The sequence below is a fragment of the Gopherus flavomarginatus genome, chromosome 9 (assembly GCF_025201925.1).
Source record: "Gopherus flavomarginatus isolate rGopFla2 chromosome 9, rGopFla2.mat.asm, whole genome shotgun sequence".
Lineage (NCBI taxonomy): Eukaryota > Metazoa > Chordata > Testudines > Testudinidae > Gopherus > Gopherus flavomarginatus.
In genome coordinates this window covers 16,090,083-16,114,711 of record NC_066625.1, presented here as the reverse complement: position 1 = coordinate 16,114,711, position 24,629 = coordinate 16,090,083, and the positions used below count along the sequence as shown (strand labels likewise).

Sequence of the window (24,629 nt, the reverse complement as noted above, 5' to 3'; positions counted from 1 at the left end):
TCCTTGGAGACCCCGCTTACCCGTTAATGCCTTGGCTCATGAAACCGTATACAGGGAAGCTTGACAGGAGCAAGGACCGGTTCAACTATAGGCTGAGCCGGTGCCAAATGACTGTGGAGTGTGCTTTTGGCCATTTAAAAGGGCGCTGGTGATCTCTGTATGGGAAGCTAGACTTGGGGGAAAGCAGCATCCCTGCGGTTATATCCATGTGCTGTAGCCTCCATAATATTTGTGAAGGGAAGGGTGAAACATTCAGTCAGGCATGGACCTCCGAGGTTCAACGCCTGGAGTCTGAATTTGCACAGCCAGAGAGCAGGGCTACTAGAGAGGCCCAACACAGGGCTTCAAGGATTAGGGATGCCTTGAGGGAGGGATTTGAGGCTGAAAACCAATAGTAATGTTTGGTGCCTTGCATGGGAATGAAGTGCAGTGGTTACAATGTTAGTAGGAATCTGTTTTTCCTAAGCTGATTTGCAGTGCCTGTTTCTTTCCTGGGCTAAGGCATCTTTGACTTTCTGCAATAATAAAGACTGTGTTCAAAGCCAAGAATTCATTTATTGAAAAGAAAATGACTTTGTTGACAGACACACAACATTTTGGGAACCTAAAAGGGCAGGGGTGTGTGGTGGGGAACTGTACAGTCACAGGTTTGAATATGTCCTGTCTAGAGTGCTGTGCAATGACTGCTGCACTTCAGGATGCCTATACTGCATGGTGATGGGGGTTGAGTGCAGAGGGTAAGGGTCGTAGTTCTCAGGGCTGGTTGGTGAACGTACAGGTGTTGGAGGCAGCTGGTGGTGGTAAGAACCTGGATGCTGGGGAAGGGGGTTTGGAGCTGACATTGGGGCACAAGGGAAAGAACTTTGGGATAGGGGGGAGGGGCTGGCGCGGTAGTGCTCTGCCTGCATGGCTACGAGCGCCTGGATAGAGTCCGCTTGGCGCGCCAGGATGCTTATCAGCTGCTTTGTGCTTTTTTTCCTGGCTGCTGCGTTTCTCTGGTGGATCCTGCTTTCCCTTTCCCTTTCCCTCCAGTGCTACAGTTTTTTATTCTCTCTGGCAGAGTGATCCATAACTGTTTGCAGCAGGTCGTCTTTGCTTTTTTGTGGCTTCTTCCAGAGGTTTTGGAGTCTTTGAGCTGTTGATAACACGGGCAGCTGAGAACTCAAGGTCGCTTGTGGAAAGGCAAAAAAGGCAACAGTTAACAAAGGCAGCATTGTTTATATCTCAGACAGTTATTCCCACACAGTGAAGGAGTTTACAGTCTTCACTTTAGCATAATTTTCCCGTGCCAAAAAGAGTGCACATAACCCACAGGAGCCCCGAAATGGTAAGGGGGACTGATTGCTTCAGGGCTGTGCAGGGGTTTCTGCGCGTTGGGGAAAGCAAACAGCTGCAAAGGGCACCTACACTGAACACTCTCCCAACATTTTCCACAGGAGTTAATCCTGGAAGATATCTCGCTGCTGCGGGTCACCTGGGAAGAGCAGGAGGGTCTTCTATAGCAATGCGGATTCCGCCCTGGCCCCTATGCAGCTTGCCTGTGTGCAGCAATGGTCCCCCCACCCCTCGCGGCACAGTGGCGCAGACGCGTTAGCCTGACTGGGACAAGGATCACAGTGGCTCTCCCTATAAACTTGCGCAAGCGCATTGCCCACGCTCTGGCTGAAACTTTTGAAGAGATTACCGAGGCTGATTACCGCGACGTGATAGACCACATCAATGGGCTATTCCACATCTAGGCATGCATGCATGCAGCCCTAACCCTCCCTCCTCTCCCGAAACATTTCCATCCTGAAAATAAAAGACGCTTACCGGGAACCCGCTTCTTTGCTTGTCCTTCACCAAGTACCGGCTGCTGCGACTGGCTACCTTCCTCCTGGCTTGAGAAGAGCTCCTGGCTGCATGCGTCCTGGGACTCCAGGGTGTCTCCCCCCACCCCAGTACCGTCACTCTTGGTTTCCTCCTCCTCCACCTCCCCGCCCGCTCTGAAGTGTCCATCGTGGTCTTCAGATTGGCGGTGGGGTCACCCTCAAGTATCACATCCAGCTCTTTGTAAAAATGGCAGGTTGTGGGGGCAGCACCAGAGTGACGGTTTCCCTCATGGGCTTTGCAATAGGCACTCCACAGCTCCTTCACTTTAACCCTGCACTGCACTGTGTCCCAGTCATGGCCCCTCTCCAGCATGGCCCTTGATATCTGCCCATAGGTATCGTAATTCCTACAGCTGGAGTGCAGCTGGGATTGCACAGCTTCCTCCCCCCAAACACTGATGAGGTCCAGCAACTCGCCATTACTCCATGCTGGGGCTCGTTTGGCGCGTGGAGGCATGGTGACCTGGAAAGATACACTGATTGCACTCCACACCTGGCTGAGCAAACAGGAAGGGGATTTTTAAAATTTCCCCGGAGCATTTAAAGGGCTGGTTACCTGAGGCCAGGGCAGTAGAGTTCAAACTGATGAGCAGAGTGCCTGAGCAGGCATTCTGGGATACCTCCGAATACCTTTGGAGACCAATAACAGCACTTTTGGTGGCCACACTGACGCCACAGCGCTGCAGTCGTTATTCCCCAGGCCGAGGTGGAGTACAGCCAGCGCTGTAGCCAGGGAGATACAGCGCTGGATGTGCCACCACCAGCGCTGCAACTTTGCAGTGTAGCCAAGGCCATAGCCGAGGCCCAAGAGAGATGAGCGCAGGACTGCCTCAAGAGGGGCAGGCACTTTCCGAAACACAGTGGAAGACACAGTCCCTGGCCCAAGACCAGCATGTCCTGTCTGGCACCCCTGGGGATGGGGACAGGAAGGGATAATCTTCTGCAAACCTCTTGCCTCCCTTCGCCTGCAGGCCGGGGCGCTGAAGCACAGCCCCGAGCTACCGTTTGGCAGAGCTAGTCGTGCCCGGAGTGCAGCTGAAGCTGCTGGATGAGGGGGTGGGAGGCGGCAGGGAGAGGACGCAAGTGTGAGGGCTGTATTGGGGGAGCGGGTGACCTCGTGCACCCGGCTCTTTAAGCCCGGCTGCAGCCGCCGCTCTGACCGAGCAGCGAGTGACTTGTCTGGGGGGGGGGGGGGGTGCCTGTCTGCTGCTCACGGGACACGCCGCGCGCCGCGCCGCGCCCCTCCCCCCCCCCCGTGCCAAACGGGCCTGGGGACTCAGGGCCGCGCGAGCCCGCTCTGCCCCGAGGCGGGGGGAAGGATGAGAAGGGGGCGTGTCCCCAGCGGTGGGGGCGGGGCCTCCCGCACCGGTTTCCCAGGGTGCATCGGGCGCGCTGGCTGTCTGGCCACGTCCCCGGGCCACGTCGCTCGGTGCCCGTTGAGCTCTCGCCATCTTCGGTCCCCGGCTCCGGGCTCCCCTGCCTCCGCCATGAACATCTTCCGCCTCACCGGGGACCTGTCCCACCTGGCGGCCATCATCATCCTGCTGCTCAAGATCTGGAAGACCCGCTCCTGCGCCGGTGCGTGCCCGGGGGGACCGCGCGGACTTGGGGGCGCGGGGCCTGATACTTCCTGGGCGGACCGGACTGACCAGAGCCGGCCCGAGGGAGCGGGGCCTGATGTTCCCTGGAGGACCGGACCGACCCGACGCGGGGGAGCGGCGCCTGATCCTCTGATGCGGGGAGGGGGACGGAGGGAACCAGACCGACCGGGGGAGGGGAGTGGATCGATCTCGCGGTCTCCTCTCAGCCCCTTCTGTGGGGAACCCGCTTTTCCACAGGGGCCTCCGCCCTCCCCTCTAGGTGTGGGGCACCCCCACCCCAAGAGTTGCCTCAGTTGCCAGGGGCACTCAGGTGGGGAGCGGTGCCTTTGCTGGGGATGAGAGAGAGGGATTTCGTTGTGGGGGGGGGCATATCTGACTGCTCCAGCTGCTGGAGAGGGAGAACTGTCAGCTCTCCGTGGGGTACTCACAAAATCCACAGTAGCAGGGAGAAGGGGGAGTTTTTTCTGAAGAGCTGCCCCGCGTGTAGACAATATGAAGACTTCCCCTTCCTAAATGTTGGATGCTTTGATAGATGTGAATCAGGGAGACTCCTGTCCTTGCCCTTCCGCCCCCGAAAAATACCGCAGGCTGGGGTAGCTCTAAATAAAGGCGATGTGCTTCCATTGCCGCCTCGTGTGACAGCTCTGATCATGTTAAAGATTTAGTGGCTTTAAGCAGTTGCAGTTATTCATGCTTCAGTCCCTGACGCGCTGCAGAAAGCACTAGTACTTTCCTCCATCCTACAGTTGTACAGCTCATTCCTTATGTAACTGCCCAGTGCAAAGCGAATGAATGGGGAGATGGTTGGGAGGAGGAAAGGAACGAATTTCCTGGAAGGCAGGCAAGCCTCACTTTGCACAACTACATCAGAGTTGCAGAAATAAGATTAATTTCTCAATTTTAAGTGAGCTGTGCTTATTCTCTAGCAGTGTACAGCCTAAATTTTCCTCTCTCTGTATACTTTCCTTCTTTAAACACAGATCTAATTTGCAAAGGGCAGGCTTTGGTGCAGATGTTTGGAGTAGCTGACATTGCAGTTTTCAAATCCTGAAGTTTCTCTTGCAGTCATCCTATTTTATATCTAATCACACTAATTTGCACTCTTAATGCTTTTTTCAAAAGGTGTTACGTTGCCATCCTATTAGATTCGGGGATTTTGAGTGGTTTCTCACTTATATTGCCAATTACAATAGAAAATTGGAAGCAAATGACTGAATCAGGGCTTGAGAATAGGCTCTCCATTGGGATCCCTGGCCTAGTCTGACGTGGCAGCTAACTGAAGGTGTGGTGGATTGAGCTGCTAGGAAGAGGGATTATGTTGAATTCTGGCTGTATGGTGTCAGCTTTTCAGAACCACTATTCTCATGGGTCTGTAATTTAGCTGTGTAAATTCACTGTCACTGCATCGGGGGAAGACTTGATTCCTATTGTACATTTATTTGTGCTTTGTCTAGTCATAGTCTTAACTCTATCCTGCTGCAGAGTGGGGCTTCCCTGGACTGGTGTGTGTTTAAGCAGGGGGAAACCCCAGTGTGTGATGGGATCCCCTGGATGGTGGTTTAAAAAAATTGCTAAGGATCATGATGGATTCTCCATCACTTGAAGTTTTTTTAATCAAGATTGGATGTTTTCTAAAAATATGCTTTAGGAATCTTTTTGGGGACAATTATACAGGAGGTCAGACTAAATTATCACAATGGAATCTATCATAGAGAAAAGTGATGAGGCCTCTACTATTTCACTCAGTTAACAGTAGAGCTATCTGGAAATAGCTTTGGAAGCAGTTTGCTGCCATTATACATTGTTCCAGAAAGCTAGAACTACTGCTGCTCCAGTAATTCAATCTAGGTGCTCCACATATGTGTATTAAATAATCTGCCCACCCCACAGCTATCTGTAATACCAATTCTCCTACAGCCTGGCCTTCAACGGGAGCTTCTTTTGGCCCTCAGTGAGAGCAAGTATTCCTGTAACTAGTCCTTGCTGTCACTTGTTGGTATGAAGCATTGCCTACGTATTAACTTTATAGTGAAGCAGGAATGGCTAAGGTGGTGGGCTAACAAAGTACAAGTAGAGAGTTATTATAAATTAAGAGCACCAAGGGGCCTGAGGATGGGGAGATAAAATGGACGGTATGTACAGGTAGTATGTTGTGAAGCATCTATAAGCCACACTTACCAAATTGAAATGTCTAATACCCTGTGCAGGTAGTTTATCGAGAGTTTATTTAGCAGTCTATGAACAAGCAAGCTAGATGTGGAAAGGTGAAGAATATGGAAAGACTGATATCTTGTGTCAGCTACAGTCACTATTAATTTGGTAGTTTGGGGAAACTGTTTTTTAAAGTTACCAATTTTGAGTTACAATATTTGTCACAATATATAAGTAACTTGGTTCTCTAACAAACTTTATTAGGCTATCTAGCAGTGAACTTAGGATGTAAATACAATGGCAGTTCAGAACTATTTATAAGGGGCCCTACAGATTAATATTACTTAAAACATAATCCTTGCCAGTAGAGTTTACTGTCAAAGAACCCAATTCTACAAATCCTTCTTGATGTGAGTCATACAAATAAGAGTTTTGGAATACTGGGCCCCAGGTCAAGAAACAAATGCAGAGGAAGGTGTGTAGTTTGAGAGTTTAGAAAGACTTCTAACCCAGGCATATGAGATATTGAAGAAGGGCTATATTGAAACCAGTGACCAAGATGAAAGGTTATATTTTCTATTGCTTGAGTGGTTAAGGTGCTAACCTTAGATTCAGAAGATTCCCTGCTTCACCAGACTTCTTATGTGATCTTTTTGGAATACTGGGGTACTTATATCAGCAAACATACAATACAAAATAGAATGTAGTCCCTTTTCCCCTCCCCCAAAGGTGCTTAATGATCAAAATACTGTTGGTTCCCCAAAGTCATTTTCTCCAGAGTTAGTAGGTTTTTGGAAACAAACAAACCTTTCTTTACCTGTGTCTCTAGTAAGTTATAGAGTTGTAACATCTCTCCTGGGGGCTGCTTTTCTAGCACCAAGAAGTGGAATAACATGTGTTACATAGGGCCCTAGACTCCTCCCACTCCCAAAATTCCCCGTCTAAAAGGAAATTAATTAACTTTTCCTTAGCTCTTTTAGTAGGGAAAATCTGCTTTATGCTCTTATCTATTCCTTTTTGTGAGATGGAGATAAATTTACCAGGGTTTATTTTCTTAAAGAAAAGTCAAGTGGAACTAGGGGGAAGGAGTTCAAATCCTTCTTTTCTCTTCTCTCAGGGCTCTAGCCTCTGAGCCGTAACAACGAGTGAGAATAAATTCACCGTGGGCTTTTCTTCAGAGGCTCATCCCTTCTGCAGTTCATTTGGGTGCAAGTGATCACGTAATGATAGATTTGATGATTCTAAGGAAAGGAAGGAGTGAGAGCACTAACATAAGGACAGTGGACTTCAAAAAAGCAGACTTTAACAAACTCAGAGAACTGGTAAGTAAGGTCATGTGGGGAGAAAATCTAAGGGAAAAAGGAATTCAAGAGAGCTGGCAGTTTTGCAAGGAGACATTATTGAAGGCTCAATTGCAAACTATCCCAATGTGAAGGAAAGATAGGAAGAGGCCAATATGGCTCCTTCAGGAGCTCTTTAATAACCTGAAAATCGAAAAGGAATCCTACAAAAAGTTGAAACATGGACAAATTGCAAGAATGAGTACAAAAGAAAAGCAAAAATATGTACAGCCAAAATGAGAAAAGCTAAGATACAAAATGAGTAAGAGACATAAAAGGTGATAAGTTCTGTAAATACATTATGAGCAAAAGAAAGATGAAGGAAAGTGTAGGCCGTCTGTTTAGTGGGGGAGAGCTAATAAGTGATGACATCAAGACGTCTCGGGTGTTTAATGCCTATTTTGCTTCAGTCTTCACTAAAAAAGGTTAATGGTGGCCAGATACTCAACGCAGTTAATATTAAACAACAAAAAGGAAGGAATATAAGCCAAAATAGGGAAAGACCAAGGTCAAGAAAGTTTAGGTATGTTAAATGTATTCAATTCAGCAGGGGCTGATTAAATTCATCCTAGAGTACTTAAGTAGGGTGACCATATTTCCCTATGCTGAATGTGGAACACCTAGTAAAATTACTCACATTCAAGCAAGTTCAGCAGCAATCAATCAGAACAATGCAGTACAAATGTTAAAATTAACATCAAGTTGACTGAGCCTGTCAAAAAGAAATACTGCTTAGTTGGATTCTTTTTATATACCCTCTTATCTTTAAGGCTTTAGGGTTCACATTAGGAGGGGTGACACACATGAGGAGATGTGACACACTCCTGTACACCTCTCTCACATGGCGGGGGTGGACACAGACCGACCGACCGACCCCAACACTCCCTGCCTGGTTCTCTCCGCCCTCCATGCCTGACTAGGCCCCCCAGATGGATCCACCTCTCTGGAACTGGGCACTGCGTCTTCTCAAAGCAACACATCGAGTGTGGGGGCACGTGGGGTCACATGCCCTCTTCCCCCGCTCCCCCCATTTCTGTTAGGGTTCACACCAGAATGTAGCCAGCAGTAGCCTTTTGGTATTGTGCGGGAGGGAAGGGAAAGGAGCTGCTTCCAGCTGCAGGGGAAGGAGACTCGGGGAAGGGATGACCTGGCCCATGTCTTTGTAGAGCTCATCTCTTCTCCCCCCCTCCCCAGTGGTTGGAAGCAGCTTGTCCCTTCCTGCCTGCACAGTGTTGAAAGGCAGCTAACACCTGCAGGCTGTTGCTGGCCACCAACAGAACCCAGCTGCCTCTTGTCCCCTGGCTACAGTGTGGGCAGGAAGGGGTTAAGCCCTAAGGATGCATTGTGTACCAGGACCCAGGGAACCTGACTACAGGGGCTTCAGTTAACCTGGCCAGAGAGGTGGATTGCCAGGGAAGGGTGCCTAGGGGGCGGAGCAGCCTTGAGCTCCCTAGGGGCCGGACTCAAGGGAGACGGGTGAAGAGGGTGCTAAGCACCTTCCCAGGGGGCTGCTGTGGAGATTGCAAGGCTGGGATGCAACAGGCTGGAAATCACTTCCTCCTTCCACCACCACGCCAGAGCTTAGCTGAATGGTAGAGAGGCTTCCCCATGCCAGCGCTGCACAGGGCTTTGGCACATGCAGGGCTTGGCTCCTCCAGGCCAGCGCCCCAGGCCAGCGAGTCTTGGGCTTTCCTGAGGTGCCAGCCAAGCCAGAGGTGGTAGGGGAAGGAAGGAGCCTGCTGGCCAGACTGTTGGTGAGCTGAGCACTCCGACTAGGGGCTGGTTTGCTGCACTGTGCTGGGAGCGAGATGTGCCCCACCGGGGGAGATATGGAGGAGCCATGGGACAGGGGTGGGGTGAAGGGGAAAATCAGGGAGAGGATAGAAAGAGGGGGAGCACATAAACAGCTGATGGGTGAGTAGCAGAGGAAACACATAACTGGCTGCTGCCTGATGCCTGCCCATACACACAGGCCTCACAGCACGCAGCCAGTGCCAGCCAGAAATGGGCCAGGGGGCTGGGCCCTGCTGGCTGAGAGCCAGCGCACAGTGGGGGCTGTGCTGATGGACCGGCAGAGGGAGCGGACAGCCCCACAGACTGCATCTTCACCCTGCCACCAACCTTGCACACCTACCCCCATTGTCAGCCACTGGACCCCCTCACTCACTGCTGGTGGGCAGGTGGCTGGTGAGCAGGGATCCAGTCAGTAGCAGGATTCACCAATACTGATGGGGGGGGGGGCATAAAATATGGGACAACTTGCCCATTTTTAAGAAAAAGTCAGGACACCTGCATGAGGGCTTAAATATGGGACTGTCCCTTTAAAAATGGGGCATCTAGTCACCCTATACTTAAGGAATGAGCTGAAGCAATCTTGGAATTGTTAGCAGTTATCTTTCAGAACTCTTGGAAGACGGGTAAGGTCCCAGAGACCTGGAGAAGGGCAAACATAGTACCTATCTTTAAAAAGGAGGAAATAGAGCACACAGGGAATTATAGACCAATCAGCCTGACTCTGATACTTCTAAAGATGCTGGAACAAATTATTAAACAATCAGTTTTTAAGGACCTAGAGATTAATTGGGCTATAAGGCATAGCCAGCATGGATTTGTCAAGAACATGTCATGCCAAACCAAGGCAAAATTTCCTTCTTTGACAGAGTTACTGGCCTGGTGGATGGGGGAAGCAGCAAATGTGTTAGATCTTGATTTTAGTAAGGTTTTTGACACAGTCCCACATACATGCTTATAAGCAAACTAGGGAGATGCTATCCAGATGAAATTACTATAAGGTGGGTGCACACCTGGTAGAAAGACTGTACTGAAAAAGTAATTTTAAGTGGTTTGCTGTCAAACACGGAGCTTGTACCTAGTGAGGTCCTGCAGGAATCAGTGTTGGGTCTGATACTAGTCAGTATTTTCATTAATGACTCAGATATTGGAGTGGTGGGTGTGCTTATAAAATGTTCAGGTGAAACCAAGATGAGAAGGTTTGCAAGCTTTTTGAAGGACAGGATTAGAATTCAGAATGACCCTAACAAATTGTTGAATTGGTCAAATTCAACAAAATGAAATTGAATAAAGACAAGTGCAGAGTACTTCACCTGGAAGAAAAAAATCAATTGAAAACTACAAAATAGGGAACAACTAGGTACGTTGTGGAACTGTTGACAAAGATCTGGAGCTCATAATGGATTATAAACTTAATATGAATCACTAATGTGATACAGTTGCATAAAAAAAGTGTAGTATCATTCTCTGGTGTATTAACAGGACTGTCCTATGTAGGAAATGGGAGGTAATTGTCCTGCTCTACTCAGCAGTGGTGAGACTTCAGCTGGAGTACTGTGGCCAGTTCTGGGCACCACACTTTAGGAAAGATGTGGACAAATTGGGGAGAGTCCAGAGGAGAGCACCAATAATGATAAATCGTTCAGAAAATGTGACCTATGAGGAAAGGTTAAAAAAAACCTAGGCATGTTTAGTCTTGAGAAAAGAAGACTGAGGGGGAAACATAATAATAGTCTCTTAATATATTAAGGGTTGTTATAAAGATGATCAATTCTTCTCCATGTCCACTGAAGGTAGGACAAGAAATAATGAGCTTAATCTGCAGCAAAGGAGATGTAGGTTAGCTATTAGGAAAAACTTTCTAACTATAAGGGTAGTTAGGACCTGGAAAAGGCTTCCAAGGGAAGTTGTGGAATCCCCACCTTTGGAGATTTTTAAGAACAGGGTAGACAAACACCTGTGAGGCATGGTTTAAATTTATTTAATCCTCCCTCAGCACAGAGCTGTGGACATGATGACTTCTCAAGGTCCCTTCCAACCCTACATTTCTATGAATCTATGATTTTTCCTGTGGGAGTTTGTCATATCAGTGTTGTTATATTCTAAGAATTCTGTAAACATCAGCTTACTCAAATTTGTCTGTAAGGCCATTCCAGAAGCACATCACCCATTGCAATGGTACCAGATAACACTTCAACAGTCACTGATGAATACCCAACTGTCATCTTGAGGGCTTTATGCTATCACTTACAAAGCTTGTTTGTAGAGCAGTTTGTAACTTAGCACCAAATATGCATGCACCCTATGATTTTCTCAGACGTTAAGGAAGGGTGCGAGCAAACCGACAGATGGTTTAACTGTGTGACCCCAAAGTAAGGAGAAAATTAGAAATAATTAAAAAACAAAAGCCCCAAAATGAATGATTCCCAAACTGTAGTTTATGGACCATGGAGAGCTGGCAAGTCATAGTGCTCTTTTTCATCTGCTTCTGTGTGTGTCCAAGGTCTGTGTTCCAAGAAGAGCTTGAAGGCCTGAAAAAGCAGCTGGAAATGAAGGGGAGACAGGCTATGTACCTCTATTGAGCCACTGATTTCTAAGAGAAGGAGAGGAAATGGGGATTGAGGCCTCAAGGAGGAGGTGGTTTGTGATAGGGAAGGGAAGACCACAAGACAGTTTCTGTATATGAGAAGTGAATAACACTATCAGTGTTTGAGAACCCCTGCGTTAAATTGTTTTGGTAATTAGATTAAGCGAGAGGAAGGAATCCAAGGGGAGAGCAATTAACTCAGGTAGTACTGTTCATTAGAGCTTTGGCAGAAAATGCAGATTTTTGGATAGCCAAACTGCTTATTTAAGCTTTTGAATTAGGGCTTCAGAAAAATATTTATCACGCCAAACAGCAACTCAGAAATAATTACTAGGAATCTCTTTGTGTTGAACTCCATACAGGATGTTGCTGCTGACTTTATATAACATAATTATAAATGTCCTTTTTATGACATGGAAGTCAATATAACATGCTAAATAATGTGCTTCTGTGAACTATACGCTTGGAGGAATTCTACGCCACTGTGCACACACAGAATTCATGTCCTCTGCAGTTTTTTTTTTCCTCTGCAGAATATAGATTCTGCTGGAGAGGTGCTGCAGTTACACTTTCACCTGCCAGGGGCTGCTGTGGCTCCTGCAGAGAGGGCAGCCAGCAGAGAGGGAGAGGGAAGAGGCTGCATTCCTCACAATGGGGACAGGTGAGGATGCAGGGGACGGACAACGTGTGGCACATGGGGTTGCTGGGAGGTCGCAGTCTGGGGTTCAGAAGGGTTAGTGGTGGGGGATAGATTGGCATGGGCTAAGGAGGTAGTGGGGTAACAGTATAGAGCCAGGGGCTAAATTGGCGGAAGGCTGCTGGGTCACATGGGAACGGGGGAGGGAGGCTGTGAGGCTGCAGGGGGTAGAGGGCTTCAGGGTCAGCAGGGAAAGGGGGTACAAGGTGCAGGGATACATGGGGACAGGGGCAGATGCGCATGACTGAATGGGAGGGGCTAGAGGTCAACCAGGGTCTGCATGGGGGATGCTCCCCAACTCTCTAACAATCCCCCCCATCCGCAAAAAAACCAAAACAACTGTTGCATACTTTTTCCCACCTACATTCAACAACCCTCCTGCTTCCCTCCCAGGCTCTTTCCCTCTCCCTCAATTCCTCCAGTACATCTGACTTCCCCAGGCCTTTGCACTGCTTCTGAGGGATGTGGGAAGAACGTTTCTATATTGTAGTTTAAAGGAATTACTTAGAGTTCTGTATTAATATGCCTAGTAAGGAATCTATTTGTCCAAAAAAAAAAAACAAAAAAACCCAAAAACATTTCCTGAACCTTTTTTTCCTCTGTCTATATTGTTACAGACATACTTGCTGGCAGGTATTTTGAAATAAATTGCCAAAATAATTGAAACTGGCATGATATTTTGACAAATATTCAGAATTTTGCAATTTTTAATTTTTTGGCACAGAATTTCCCCAGGAGTAAAACTGACATGTACAGATTGTTTTCTGTAATCCATTTCAAATTAATTTGTTTGCTCTGCAAATGAACTCATGAAATTGATTTGTTCTTCTGCAATATCCCTTGCCAAGCGTTAACGATAACCTGCAAGTGCAAGGGCTGTCAAACTACATGATGTATACCCTAAACGAGCAGGGTAAGAGGGGCATTATGCACATTTTTAATATAAAATTGACCTTTTTTCATCTGGTAGGTCTTGGAATCAATACGTTCCGTGGGACCAGCTGCATTGACTTCACATTCGTCACTGAACCTTACTAGAGGCTGTAGCCAACTTACATAGGAAAGACGAGTCCATATTTTCTCCAAAAAATGCCATTTTAGAGAGATATTTAAAAAAAAATCTACAACGGTTTGGAGGGGGTTATTTTGGGTTGGTTGGTTGTTTTGGTTGTTGCAAATCTTAACTTTTCACAGTAGGCTGATTCAGGTCTACAGTAGGTTCTGTACCTGGCCTGATACCAGGTATCATTGGTGGGTCTGGACTTCAGAGGCCAAATAAATGGATTTATTTTTATATTCAAAATATTCTAAATGCCCATTTTCAAGGCTTGAGAACTCCATTCAGCTGTGGCTAATGGTGAGTGGGGGCTTAAACCATAAATTTCTTTTTTTGGAAAGTGAGATTGCAAAATTCCAACTTAGAAAAGATATAAACAAGAACTATATAGTGTTTATCTGTTTGGTTTTACCTTATTATGCTAAGGTTTAGATTATTGGCAGTTGGTTGATACTAGAGAGAATGTATTAAGCTTCCCAAATAAATATTTATTACATATGAAAGTTGTAATAAAATACCTAATTAACACTATATTACAATTAAGCTATTCCAGTAATACAGACTTCTTGTATAAATACAGTTAGTTTAGGTGCAAAGCATTGTTTTATTTGCGAGAATCTTTACTCAAAGCATTTCCCTCTCTGCATGGAAAGCGCATCATGGTTGAACTTGATCTGACCTGATCCTAAAAGCCATTACTAGGAAATTAATTCCGTGGACCTTAATAAAGAGGAGTAAAGATTTGCAGTGCCAGTTTTAACTTTTATAGCAACTCATAAAAGAGGACAGATCTATAAATGCTAGATATTTCTTACCCTCTATCTCTGAGCCTTTGAACAAATTAATCCATTTAGCTAAAATACTTGGTAAACTACTTTCACTTAAAACAATCAGGAATGAGGATAGTCATATAGTAAGACAAATGTAGAGCAGGTGATGTCACTGCTCACATCAGAGTATCAGATCAGAATGGTAATATCAGGCAAGGACACTAAAGGTAACATTTTCAAAAGCACCTAAGACTTACTGTCTTCAGTGGAACTACTCATAGTGCCTGAAGTTAAGCACATGCAAGGTCTTTGTAGGATTGGCTATGCAAGCCTAAATCCCATTTTCATTTTTTAAAATAAGATTTATGCTCCTAGGTCACATAAGTCCTTTTTGTAAATGTTACTATACATACTATTAAGCACACTTTCTGACTATTCTATATAAAATTTATTTGCCTAATCATGTGGAGCAATTGAATTGTAAGAGTAGATTGCCATATTCACTGTTAAAATAGCTTTAATTCCTTTCAAGTCACTGAGCAACTGGTGGTTGTGTGCTCCTCTTATCCCTGGAATATGCAGTATCTCTTGTCTATTCTTACATCTTTGGAGCTGTCCAGTATGTAATTAATGTATAAGGGCATGTGACAACACTGGTTACAATACAAAGCTAATTCTTACTAATATAACTGAGCTCTGATATGTAGAAACCACTAGTGGTGATACTGAACAGATGGCGTAATCTTCAAAAGTATGATCTGCAAACTTGGCTTCTAATAACTTTAAATAAATCTTGTATCATGCTGGCACCTTTTCCACTGCATAGTTTAGTGATGCCAGTGCACCTTAGTCTGATATCACTAACACGCACAAACTCATGACTCTGTTGGTGCTTCTCTTAGTTCTGAGAAGTCAGTCTCTGTCCTCATTGTGCAGGGAAATCCACTTGGAAATCTACTTGTGCAGGGAAATCCAATCCTGCACTTTCACCATTTACTTCTACACCTTTAGCAGCAAACATTGTCCTTTGTTATATATAATAATTATTTCATTTATTGCTTTAGGTATTTCTGGGAAAAGCCAGCTTCTCTTTGCTCTGGTCTTCACTACCCGTTATCTGGATCTCTTCACTTCATTCATTTCATTGTATAACACATCTATGAAGGTACAGTATTCTGCATAAGTGAGAAAGGCTAGTCATTGTTTTGCACACACAGTTCCTTTAACAAAAGCCTTTTCTGGTAGGTGATGGTCTACTGCTTTGGTAACTTAAAGGACAAAGGAGCTTCAGACAAAGTATATGGAAATTTGCACTCCATTCAAATACTCTTTCCCACCAAAGAAACCTTCCATAAGCTATTAATATGAGGAAATATGACATCTAAATCAGATGAAGCTGCAACTATAGAAAATGAGTAATTTGTTAAAAGCTGTGTAATAAGATGGACTTTTCATCATAGCATTTAGAGCTTTATGAACATCAGTTATCACAACATTGTAAGATAAACCATATCACTTGTTTTTACAGACAGTGTCTTACTTGCTCAAGGTTGCTCAAGAAGTTAACAGCAGAGGCAGGAACCTACTCCCGGAATCTTGAGTCCCAGTCCAACACACTAATCACCACTAGATTATGAGTAGAGGCTGAGGGAACTGGGATTGTTTGGTCTTCAGAAGAGAAGAGTGAGGGGGAATTTGATAGCTGCTTTCATCTACCTGAAAGGGGGTTCCAAAGAGGATGGCTCTAGACTGTTCTCAGTGGTACCAGATGACAGAACAAGGAGTCATGGTCTCAAGTTGCAGTGAGGGAGGTTTAGGTTGGATATTAAGAAAAACTTTTTCACTGGGAGGGCTGTGAAGCACTGGAATGGGTTACCTAGGGAGGTGGTGGAATCTCCTTCCTTAGAGGTTTTTATGGTCAGGCGTGACAAAGCCCTGGCTGGGATGATTTAGTTGGGGATTGGTCCTGCTTTGAGCAGGGGGTTGGATTAGATGATCACCTGAGGTCCCTTCCAACCCTGATATTCTGTGATTCTACATTTCTTCAACTTTCATGTTCACTTTGATGTGTGTTACTTTGGATGTTGATGGGGTCATGTTTTCTTACTCTGGGCATATTTGAATATATTTGTCTTTTAATTTTTGCTTTTTTAAAACATTATTTTCTGCATAGAATCTGACAAAGCAGTGGAACAAAGCACACTGTGTACAGTATTATGGCTAGTCAGTGATAGAAAAGGAAAAAGAAATAGAAGGGCTTCTAGGCATGTGCTCTTTCTCCAGGCTATGTGGCTTTTAAAGTGTTAGAACGGCTCCATTGGGTAAGCATGATGCTATAGCTACATGACAGAGCATACATGAGGATCAGATCTGTGTTTCTGATCACTGCATAAAATTTCTAATATCCATGTGCATGTTGCACTGTAATTTTCAACTATTCATAATTTCATATTTTTCAGAAGTCCCAAAGCACATACTAGTAATGGATTATGCATATGTACAATTTTAAGTTTAAATGTTCGGCAGTTTTTAGATCCCCTTCACAATTTTTCTGCAAGAGGGAAAATGTATTTTTCTTCCCAATCCTCTCCACTCAAACTTCTGGAAGAGTTTTGTTGAAACTTCCTTTAGTCACTGTTAGCCTGAAGTAAGGTATGGAAAAATGTAGAACTAAAGGTGAAATGTGAAAATAGAGGGTTATAATGGAAACTGCCTTGCCTCCTGTATGACAGAAGCCATCAGGTTATAACTTGTATAATTTATTTAGATTAAAATTGTAGAACCAAGAGTTACTGGCTTTTGAATTAGTACTCTATGAAGAGGAGTAAAACACCATTCACTCCTTGTATTCTTTTACAGTGTCATATAGACAAACAGTAAGTTTGGTTTTTTTGTAAACAGTAATGTATTTTTTTTGGTTAGGTGGTATACAATCATATGTGTTCTGTTTTTTGTTTTTTTTTCTTATTAGCTTATCTACGTTGCTTGCTCATATGCCACTGTATACCTGATCTACATGAAATTTAAGGCTACCTACGATGGAAACCATGATACATTCCGAGTGGAGTTTCTGGTGGTTCCTGTTGGTGGACTCTCGTTTCTTGTCAATCATGACTTCTCCCCTCTAGAGGTTGGTTGAGGTTATTTCTGATATTTTAAGTTTGTTGGTTTGCTGAAATAATGTAAAGATGTAATTTTATTTAAAATATGCTTTTAACAGTTAGAAATGTTTCAGTATGAAAAAATATTTTGAGGGTATATTGGACATCCTATGACAGATATAGTGGTCCTGCACCCCTAACATACCTTTAAACTCTCTGAACTTCAGTCAGTATGTAGTCTGCGTAAAGAATACAGGTTCTGGCGCTTGAAAGACTGAATTTAGTGCTCCAGTGGATGGTCACTTCATTATTTTATCAAACAGAAGCATATACTGTTTACCTCACACTCATGTCTGTGATATTAATCCAGCAATATCATTTGTCTTATGTTTTTGGGCATTTTTCAAGCTTAGCAGACTGGCAGCCAGTAAGAATTTGGTGCCATCTGGTGAAACCAAAAAGAATTACAAAAATTCTGAATCATTATACTGTATTACAGACTTCTAGAGTATTTGCAGAAATTGTAGCCACACTAGAGATACAGTAAATTTGTTTATCGTTTATCAGCACAGAAAATAAATAGACCTTCCTGTATATATTTTAATTGGAGTGAAACTGAATTTTTCTATGCTGTAGGATTGTCAGATTTCATTAAGGAAAGTGTCTTAATATTGTCTTAATGTCCTTCATTGCAACATTTTTGTTTTTAAATTTTTTTTTCCTGTTGACGCATGAGCTTTCAGCCAGTGTTAAAATGCTCGATTATTTTGATTTCCATGGATGTTGCAAAACTTTAGGCTAGATGCTTTTTCCATTTAGGCATAAAATGGAATTTTACCTTCTTGTCTGCTTTTTATCTGGAGAGTACACAACAATTGTAGAGTGATAATTTTTTCCCCCTCAGTTAATAAGGTAAATGGATAAGAATTCTCTTCTAGTCAGCTAAAGGTTTTCCCCAATTAGAGCCTGACCCTGCAACAAGTGAAGTCTATGGAAGTTTTGCTACTGGCTTCAGTTTATGCAGGATCATGCCCTAATTGGGGGTGTGTGTGTGTGAAAGAAAATAGGAGGAACTTACTCTCAATTTACTAGCCTAAGATTCTTTGTTTAAATTCTGATCCAGAGAGATGAAAAGTGGCCTCAACAATTTGGAGACTCTCAACATCTAACAGAATCAAGTCTCTTAAATGGATTTCAGGGTGCTGCAAATCTTTAACTCAAAGGCACATACTAGGAAGCATTGACTTCATCAGCAGACTACTGCTGCAGGCTCATTAGATAGCTGATTCAGAGATTCTCTTGTCTACAGTCACTTTGGCTGTGACTCATCTCAGGAACAAGTCTATGCAGTTTACCTACTTGTGCTGATTGGAGAAGGTTTTGTCTGGATTTGTGACAAGGAGGACTTGTCAAATTACTCTATTTTTTCATAAAATTTTTTGGTTTGACCTCAGTTTTTACCCCCTAACATCTTCCTGACTCAGAGGTATGGAGGGAAATTAGTGGTATTGAATGTATTTGCCTTTTTTTTTCTTTCAGATCTTGTGGACCTTCTCTATCTACCTTGAATCAGTTGCTATCCTCCCCCAGCTTTTTATGATTAGTAAAACTGGAGAAGCAGAGACCATCACCACTCATTATCTTTTCTTCTTGGGTCTGTACCGTGCCTTGTACCTAATCAATTGGATTTGGCGCTACTATTTTGAAGGATTCTTTGACCTCATAGCTGTTGTTGCTGGTGTGGTCCAGACCATTCTTTACTGCGACTTCTTCTATTTGTATGTTACAAAAGGTAAGTAGTAGAGTAACTGGCAGCATCAGTTTGTATTATAATACCCTGTAGTGTCAGACGTGGTTAAATTGACTTTTTTCTAACTGACTGTCTGTACAGAAGTCACCAACTTGTTAAAATTATATGTAAATTATTACATATAATTGTTCAATAGTTCTGGACCTTTTGAGGGCCTGTCTCTGCTACAGGTGGAACCATGGTTCTGATGAGTCTCTCTGACATAGTTAAAACTAATGTAATTCAGTGTATTCACATTGCACCTTTTTTGGGGAACAATCATGTCATCCCTGCTTCCTGAATCCTGTAAAATCAGCACAGCTCTTCTACACTGTTTTTAAACTGGTAGTATGAATCTAAAGGGGCATCTGTCAAGATGGAGAACACCTCCTGGACAAATAAGATTTGATTGTATTTTATGTTGATCCAAGAAACCATCAGCCCTGTAGAATCTGTTAGCTGTTCTGCCCCTCCTCATATTTCCCCTGATCTTGTCACCCCAAGGTTGCATATTTGTGACTCTTATTACTTTGGTTAGGCCCACTATGGTAGATCACCGCTACTGGTTCATTGATGTTATCATACCCTGGCCTGGCAAAATGCATGATGCTAGAATTTAAGAATTTCCATGTGTATGCAAGGGGGCAGAATGGAACTCTCTCTTCTTTCCATATACAGTAACTCCTCACTTAAAGTCATCCTGGTTAATGTTGTTACGTTGCTGATCAATTAGGGAACATGCTTGTTTAAAGTTGTGCAATGCTTCCTTCTAACGTTATTTGGCAGCCACCTGCTTTGTCCGCTGCTTGCAGGAAGAGCAGCCTGGTGGAGCTGGCTGGTGCGTGGTTGGAACCAGGGTAGACTGACAGCCCCCCTAAGTTCCCAGTGCAGCAGTTGCCCAGCAGGCTATCAATTGCAGCTGTCCCTCCCCCACTGTCATGTGCTGTTCCTGCCCTCTGCCTTGGAGCTGCTCCCCGAGAGTCCCCATCCCCCCGCTCCTGCAGCCCACTTACCCCATCTTCCATAGAGCAGAGAGGACACAGGACAGAGGGAGCGTCCAGGCAGCTGCAGCTGTGGTCCAGTCTCAGCTTGCTGATCTAATTAACAAGGCAGTGTACTTCTGACCCCACTCTTCATACTTAAAGGGGAAATGCCCATCTCTCTCTCTCTCTCTCTCTCTCTCTCTCACACACACACACACACACACACACACACACACACACACACACACACACACACACACACACACACACACACACACACACACACAGTGTGTTTCTGTCTGTGTCTGCCCTCCCTCTTTTCCTGCTGCCTTGTACAGTACAGTGTGAGAGTTAACCCTTGAGGGCTCAGCCAATTGCTAGTTCATCATTTAGCAGTAAGGCATTCCCTGAAAATATCTCACCGTCTGACTCCTCCACCTCAACTAAGCTTCACAATCATCATCACTGTGTACCAGTATTAAACTGTTTGTTTAAAACTTATACTCTCTCTGTGTGTGTATAGATAGATACAGTCTGGTGAAAAAAATTTCCCTGGAACCTAACCTAACCTCATTTACATTAATTCTTATGGGGAAATTGGATTCGCTTAACATTGTTTTGGTTAAAGTCGCATTTTTCAGGAACATAACTACAACGTTAAGTGAGGAGTTACTGTACTCTCCCAGGGAATTTCATGGGAGGGAGATGAGAGTTAGGAGGACCTGATTATAGAGCATTACTTACGAAACATGGATTCTGTCTGATAAATTATATTCCTTCACATACTTCAACAATTTGTCCATGGATACATCTATGTATTTAGTAACTTTTTCTCTTTTTTTCCTAGTACTAAAAGGAAAGAAGCTCAGTTTGCCAGCGTAAGTGCCAAAAATCATCACCAGCATCTGTCCTTCTGGATGCTTGGACAGAACAATCCTTACCACAAGCAAAGGTGAAGATGCTTGAGACAGAAAGTCAGAAATGCAACTCTCTTTTTAGCACAGGTAGTCATCAGTGGCTCTGTAAGAATAGAGGAAAAACAACCAGCGGATTTCTGTTTGATGCATCTTGCCTCTATCTTTTTTTATTACTATGTATAAAGATTTTTTACATAAAGAAACTTATACTGTATTAATAAATTCAGTGTGTAGTTTCAATTTGAATAGTTCCAAAAGTGAGGTTTTGTGAGGTTGTTTATGACCAGAAATAAGTACAAACAATTTTTTTTTAGTTTTTAAGGATTCTTTCAAATTACTGATTTATTTCAGTGCACACACATGTGCTGCCTGATGGATGGTAATCATTATTCTTCCCCTTCATTTCAATTTTCATTCCACTATATTTATTTTTTTCCGAAAGGTGAATTATATCTGTCAACTTAAATCTGAACCCACTGATATTTGATGTGAAGTACTTGTGACCAGCATGCTATGCCATGTGCCGGTAGGGAGTTTCCTATGAAAACATGTCAGTGCCATTAAGGCTGGCAGTCATGTTTTTTAGAGATTTCTCTCTTTGGTTCCTTCCCTTTTAAAAACAGGCTGTTAAAGGATGTTAGGGAGTCCATTCTTATGGCCACCAGGGTGCGTACCCTCTGTGTCTTTGATCTGTTGTCTTGGAAGGCAATCCAAGTGATAAAGTATTTGGTGGCAATGCAGGTTAGAGAGGGTAAGGTGCTTGACTGTGTGGTTTAGTGGTAAACATTTCTATTGTGTCCTTTATTCAGGAAAAGATGGTTAAACTGTTTTGGATGTAGAACCCTACTTTCATTAGTAGTAATATCGTTGCAGCTATAAGGATGAATAACCCATGATAGTTGTCAATTGCCGTAATCTGTAGGTGATCATTTTAAATGTCTTCAGTTTTTTAATGAAAACTTTACAAGTAATGTCCATGTTCAGCTTCAAGTGGTTTTTGATGTATCACTTTTGGACAATTAGTATGATTTTTATGAACTTGTTTGAAAATCAGCAGCACCAATTACCATTCTTTATATTCTTTAAATGATTCCCTTTTTTACTGAGCTGTTGCATGATATCCTGTGTTACCATCCTCAATAAACATTTTATGAAATGGTGTAAATTGTACCTTTGTTCTTAAATTACAGCTTTGTATCATCCTGTGTCTGGATGAACAGTTGTAGTAACAGACGGTAGTTTAAATTAATATCATTGTTGCTGTACTGGTGTTTGTGGGGAAAGTAGATGTATTATCTTTAAATACAGAAACATCTGTTAGTATGAATGTTTTAGAAAATTATCTTAAAAGTGGGAATAAATCTGTTGCTGCACTAGATTGGATTTAGAAATGTGACAGAGAAGATGAGTGGATCAAGCACAGAGGGTCTACTGTTTTGAATACTGTATTGGGACTCAGGAGAGCTGGGTTCATTTCTTGCCTTATACTTTGTGTATGAACTTGGATAAGTGACTTAATGTACTCTGTACCTTAGCTCTGGATCTGTAAAATGGTGATAATACTTTCTCCCTCACAGAGGTGGTGTTATGATAAAATCCAGTAATGATTGTGAGGTGTTCAGATACTACAGTAATGAGTGACAAATAAGTACCTGGATAGATTTCATATTATTAATTACTATTGACTTGCGTTTGGTTAAATTGTATTTGTCTGATATGGGTCCCTTTTATTTCCCTCAGCTGTATTCCACCTAACTTCAAATGTAAATGAGATTGTTTTTCAGCTACCAGTCCAACTACTAGAGGCACTTCTATATTCTCATACCCATCCAACAGTTTTGTGCCTTGCTTTTCCCACATCCTTTTTCTTTTATTTCTGCCCGTATTTTGTGTGTTTCTCTCCACTTCTAATACCATCCCCAATTCCCCATTTCTTCCCTAATGTTTCCATCTCACCTGTCTTCCATACCTCTTAAAAACCTGCTGTCCCTGACCCACATCTTTGGGGAAAGGTTTGATTTTTCTTCGTTGAAGTTAAGACTGGTTTTGATCCTAGTTGTAGCCCATAAGTTGAACATAAATTTCACATGTGGGCATCTCCCTTTCTGAGGCAGCCACTTCTGTAAGTAGAAAAACTCTCTCCTGAGGTCTGTACAGGAATTCTGTTTTTTTTCTGTACATATCCAGCTTTGGGCGAGGTGAACATGGGATATTACTGAACACACAAAAATTACATTAAAAGGACATTATTAAGGTCTCCTTTCACTTGTAATCAATCCCTTGCCTCATTCATTACACACTTCCAACTTTGCAACAAATGAAGTAGGGGTCTTGCAGACAGGTTTCTTCACTGTATGACCCTAATTCATCCCTAGAGAGCTCCATTCTGTGAACTGAATGAGGGAATGTGGGAAAATAGTCATAATTGCATAATCACATACTATCATAAATCCATATCCACAAGGGGGCTGAATTAAGGTTGCACAGGCATCCTTAATTCTGGCATTTCCTAACTTTTGAGTGTTTGACTTTTATGTGCAGTCAATGTTCTTTTAACATCATTTGTGTGTAATTTCTTATCTTATTAAAAAACAAACTGCTTATGTGGTATCCTAGTGTATGTCTATACCTTACTGTAAACCTGGGTCTGTGGGACCCAGGCTTGTAGATTTGGTGTTTCTGAGCATTACATTATAAACCTGGTTTACAATTGCTGGACCAGTAGAGCCATGCTAACGTGTCCAGACTACACTATGCAGACCTTCTTACTCAGGTCTAGGGCTTGAGCTGCATCCAGACTGCAAAATGACAGGGCTTGGACCTAAGTCATAGTAGAACTCAGGGTCTGATGCAGTTATGTCACTTTCCAAGGGTACCTAAGAACCAAGATTGTGAGGCACCTTGCCACTACTTGCCATAGTGTGACAGAGTCTTGGCTCTGCTTGCTTTGGAGCAGGTCCCTGAAACCAACAGCCTGTAGCAGCATCAGCACTGCTTTCCAAGCCTTCGCAGACCTCAATCTCTCTGTACAGGTAGTGACAGGCACACACAAACCCCCAGATAGTTGGAGCATTCCCTGCAGTTTCCAGCCCATTACCCACGAGACACTTGCAGAATTACCAGGCCCACTCGTCCCAGAGGAACAGGATACCCCCCGCTTGTGAGTCAACTCATGACCAGCACTTTGCATAATACCACAGCACTGAGATATATTCATAGTGAAAACAAGAATAAATTTATCAAAGACAAGAGCTGGGGAAGATAATGGATAAGGATATTGGAAACAAATGGTTACACAGAAAACAAAATTGTAACATGCTCTTCAGAGATTAAACTTAACTAACAGGTTAACCACCTGTCTAAAGATGTTTGTCACCCTTTAGCATTTTCAGCCTGGCTTGGTTGAGACCCTGCTTTCATGGAGGTGGAAGATGCCAGGATGTTTTCTTTGCCTTTTAGAAATAATCCCAAAGTTCATTGTCTTTGCTCAGAGACAGGATACCACCCACCACTTTTTTTCTTTTTCTGTGTGCTCCTTTCCTGTTGAGTTCGTATCAGTTCATTACCATTTGACTTTGTTTGTAAATAGGCATCCATTGTGTTAGCTTACAATGCTTCATTCACAGCCTGACAGAAATACACATTTCTTACCTCCTATCTGGAGGAACCAGCCAAAGGCATGTCATCTTTTGCTGACCTACTTTTAATTTACATGCTTAAAACCATAATATTCTAGTAGAGTAAGAACTCCTTACATAGTATACATACATTTCACAAATATATTGATGACTAGTCTATCAGTGTCTTTTTTTGGTGAACCAGAACATGCAGCTCAGAAAAAGGAGATTCTTGGAACCCGTCTGTATCTTGTCAGTGTGGGAGAGCCCCACAGAACCCCGCATTGTAGTGGATGTAGGGTAATGGCATGGTGCTGAGAGGTGATATCATATAGTTGTCACAGTGCCATAAGGGGC

The 24,629-nt window shown here is 43.5% G+C and overlaps 2 protein-coding genes across 3 annotated transcripts; one reads left to right on the top strand and one right to left on the bottom strand.

The window, feature by feature from the left end:
* Positions 1–535: 535 nt before the first annotated feature.
* Positions 536–2,621, bottom strand: LOC127057738 (uncharacterized). 2 transcript variants are annotated; one of them, XM_050966765.1, is made up of 2 exons: positions 1,813–2,621; positions 536–1,171 (listed from the first exon to the last, which is right to left on the bottom strand). In XM_050966765.1, exons 1-2 carry the CDS (start codon positions 2,326–2,328, stop codon positions 1,163–1,165), a joined length of 525 nt encoding a protein of 174 aa, XP_050822722.1. In that variant the 5' UTR covers positions 2,329–2,621; the 3' UTR covers positions 536–1,162. The 2 variants fall into 2 exon arrangements, with proteins under 2 accessions (XP_050822722.1, XP_050822721.1); XM_050966764.1 differs by having other exon boundaries at positions 536–1,135.
* A 651-nt stretch (positions 2,622–3,272) lies between these two features.
* KDELR2 (KDEL endoplasmic reticulum protein retention receptor 2) lies at positions 3,273–21,820 on the top strand. The gene is made up of 5 exons (XM_050966766.1): positions 3,273–3,449; positions 14,930–15,030; positions 16,837–16,995; positions 18,506–18,758; positions 20,586–21,820. The coding sequence occupies exons 1-5, from the start codon at positions 3,359–3,361 to the stop codon at positions 20,618–20,620; spliced, it is 639 nt and encodes a 212-aa protein (XP_050822723.1). The 5' UTR covers positions 3,273–3,358; the 3' UTR covers positions 20,621–21,820.
* Positions 21,821–24,629: the final 2,809 nt, after the last annotated feature.

Coding starts and splice junctions, on each gene's coding strand:
- KDELR2 (XM_050966766.1), top strand. CDS start 3,359: ATGAACATCTTCCGCCTCACCGGGGACCTGTCCCACCTGGCGGCCATC. Junction 3,450..14,929: donor GAAGACCCGCTCCTGCGCCG/GTGCGTGCCCGG, acceptor TTATTGCTTTAG/GTATTTCTGGGAAAAGCCAG. Junction 15,031..16,836: donor TGTATAACACATCTATGAAG/GTACAGTATTCT, acceptor TTTTCTTATTAG/CTTATCTACGTTGCTTGCTC.
- LOC127057738 (XM_050966764.1), bottom strand. CDS start 2,328: ATGCCTCCACGCGCCAAACGAGCCCCAGCATGGAGTAATGGCGAGTTG. Junction 1,136..1,812: donor AGCAAAGAAGCGGGTTCCCG/GTAAGCGTCTTT, acceptor TGTTATCAACAG/CTCAAAGACTCCAAAACCTC.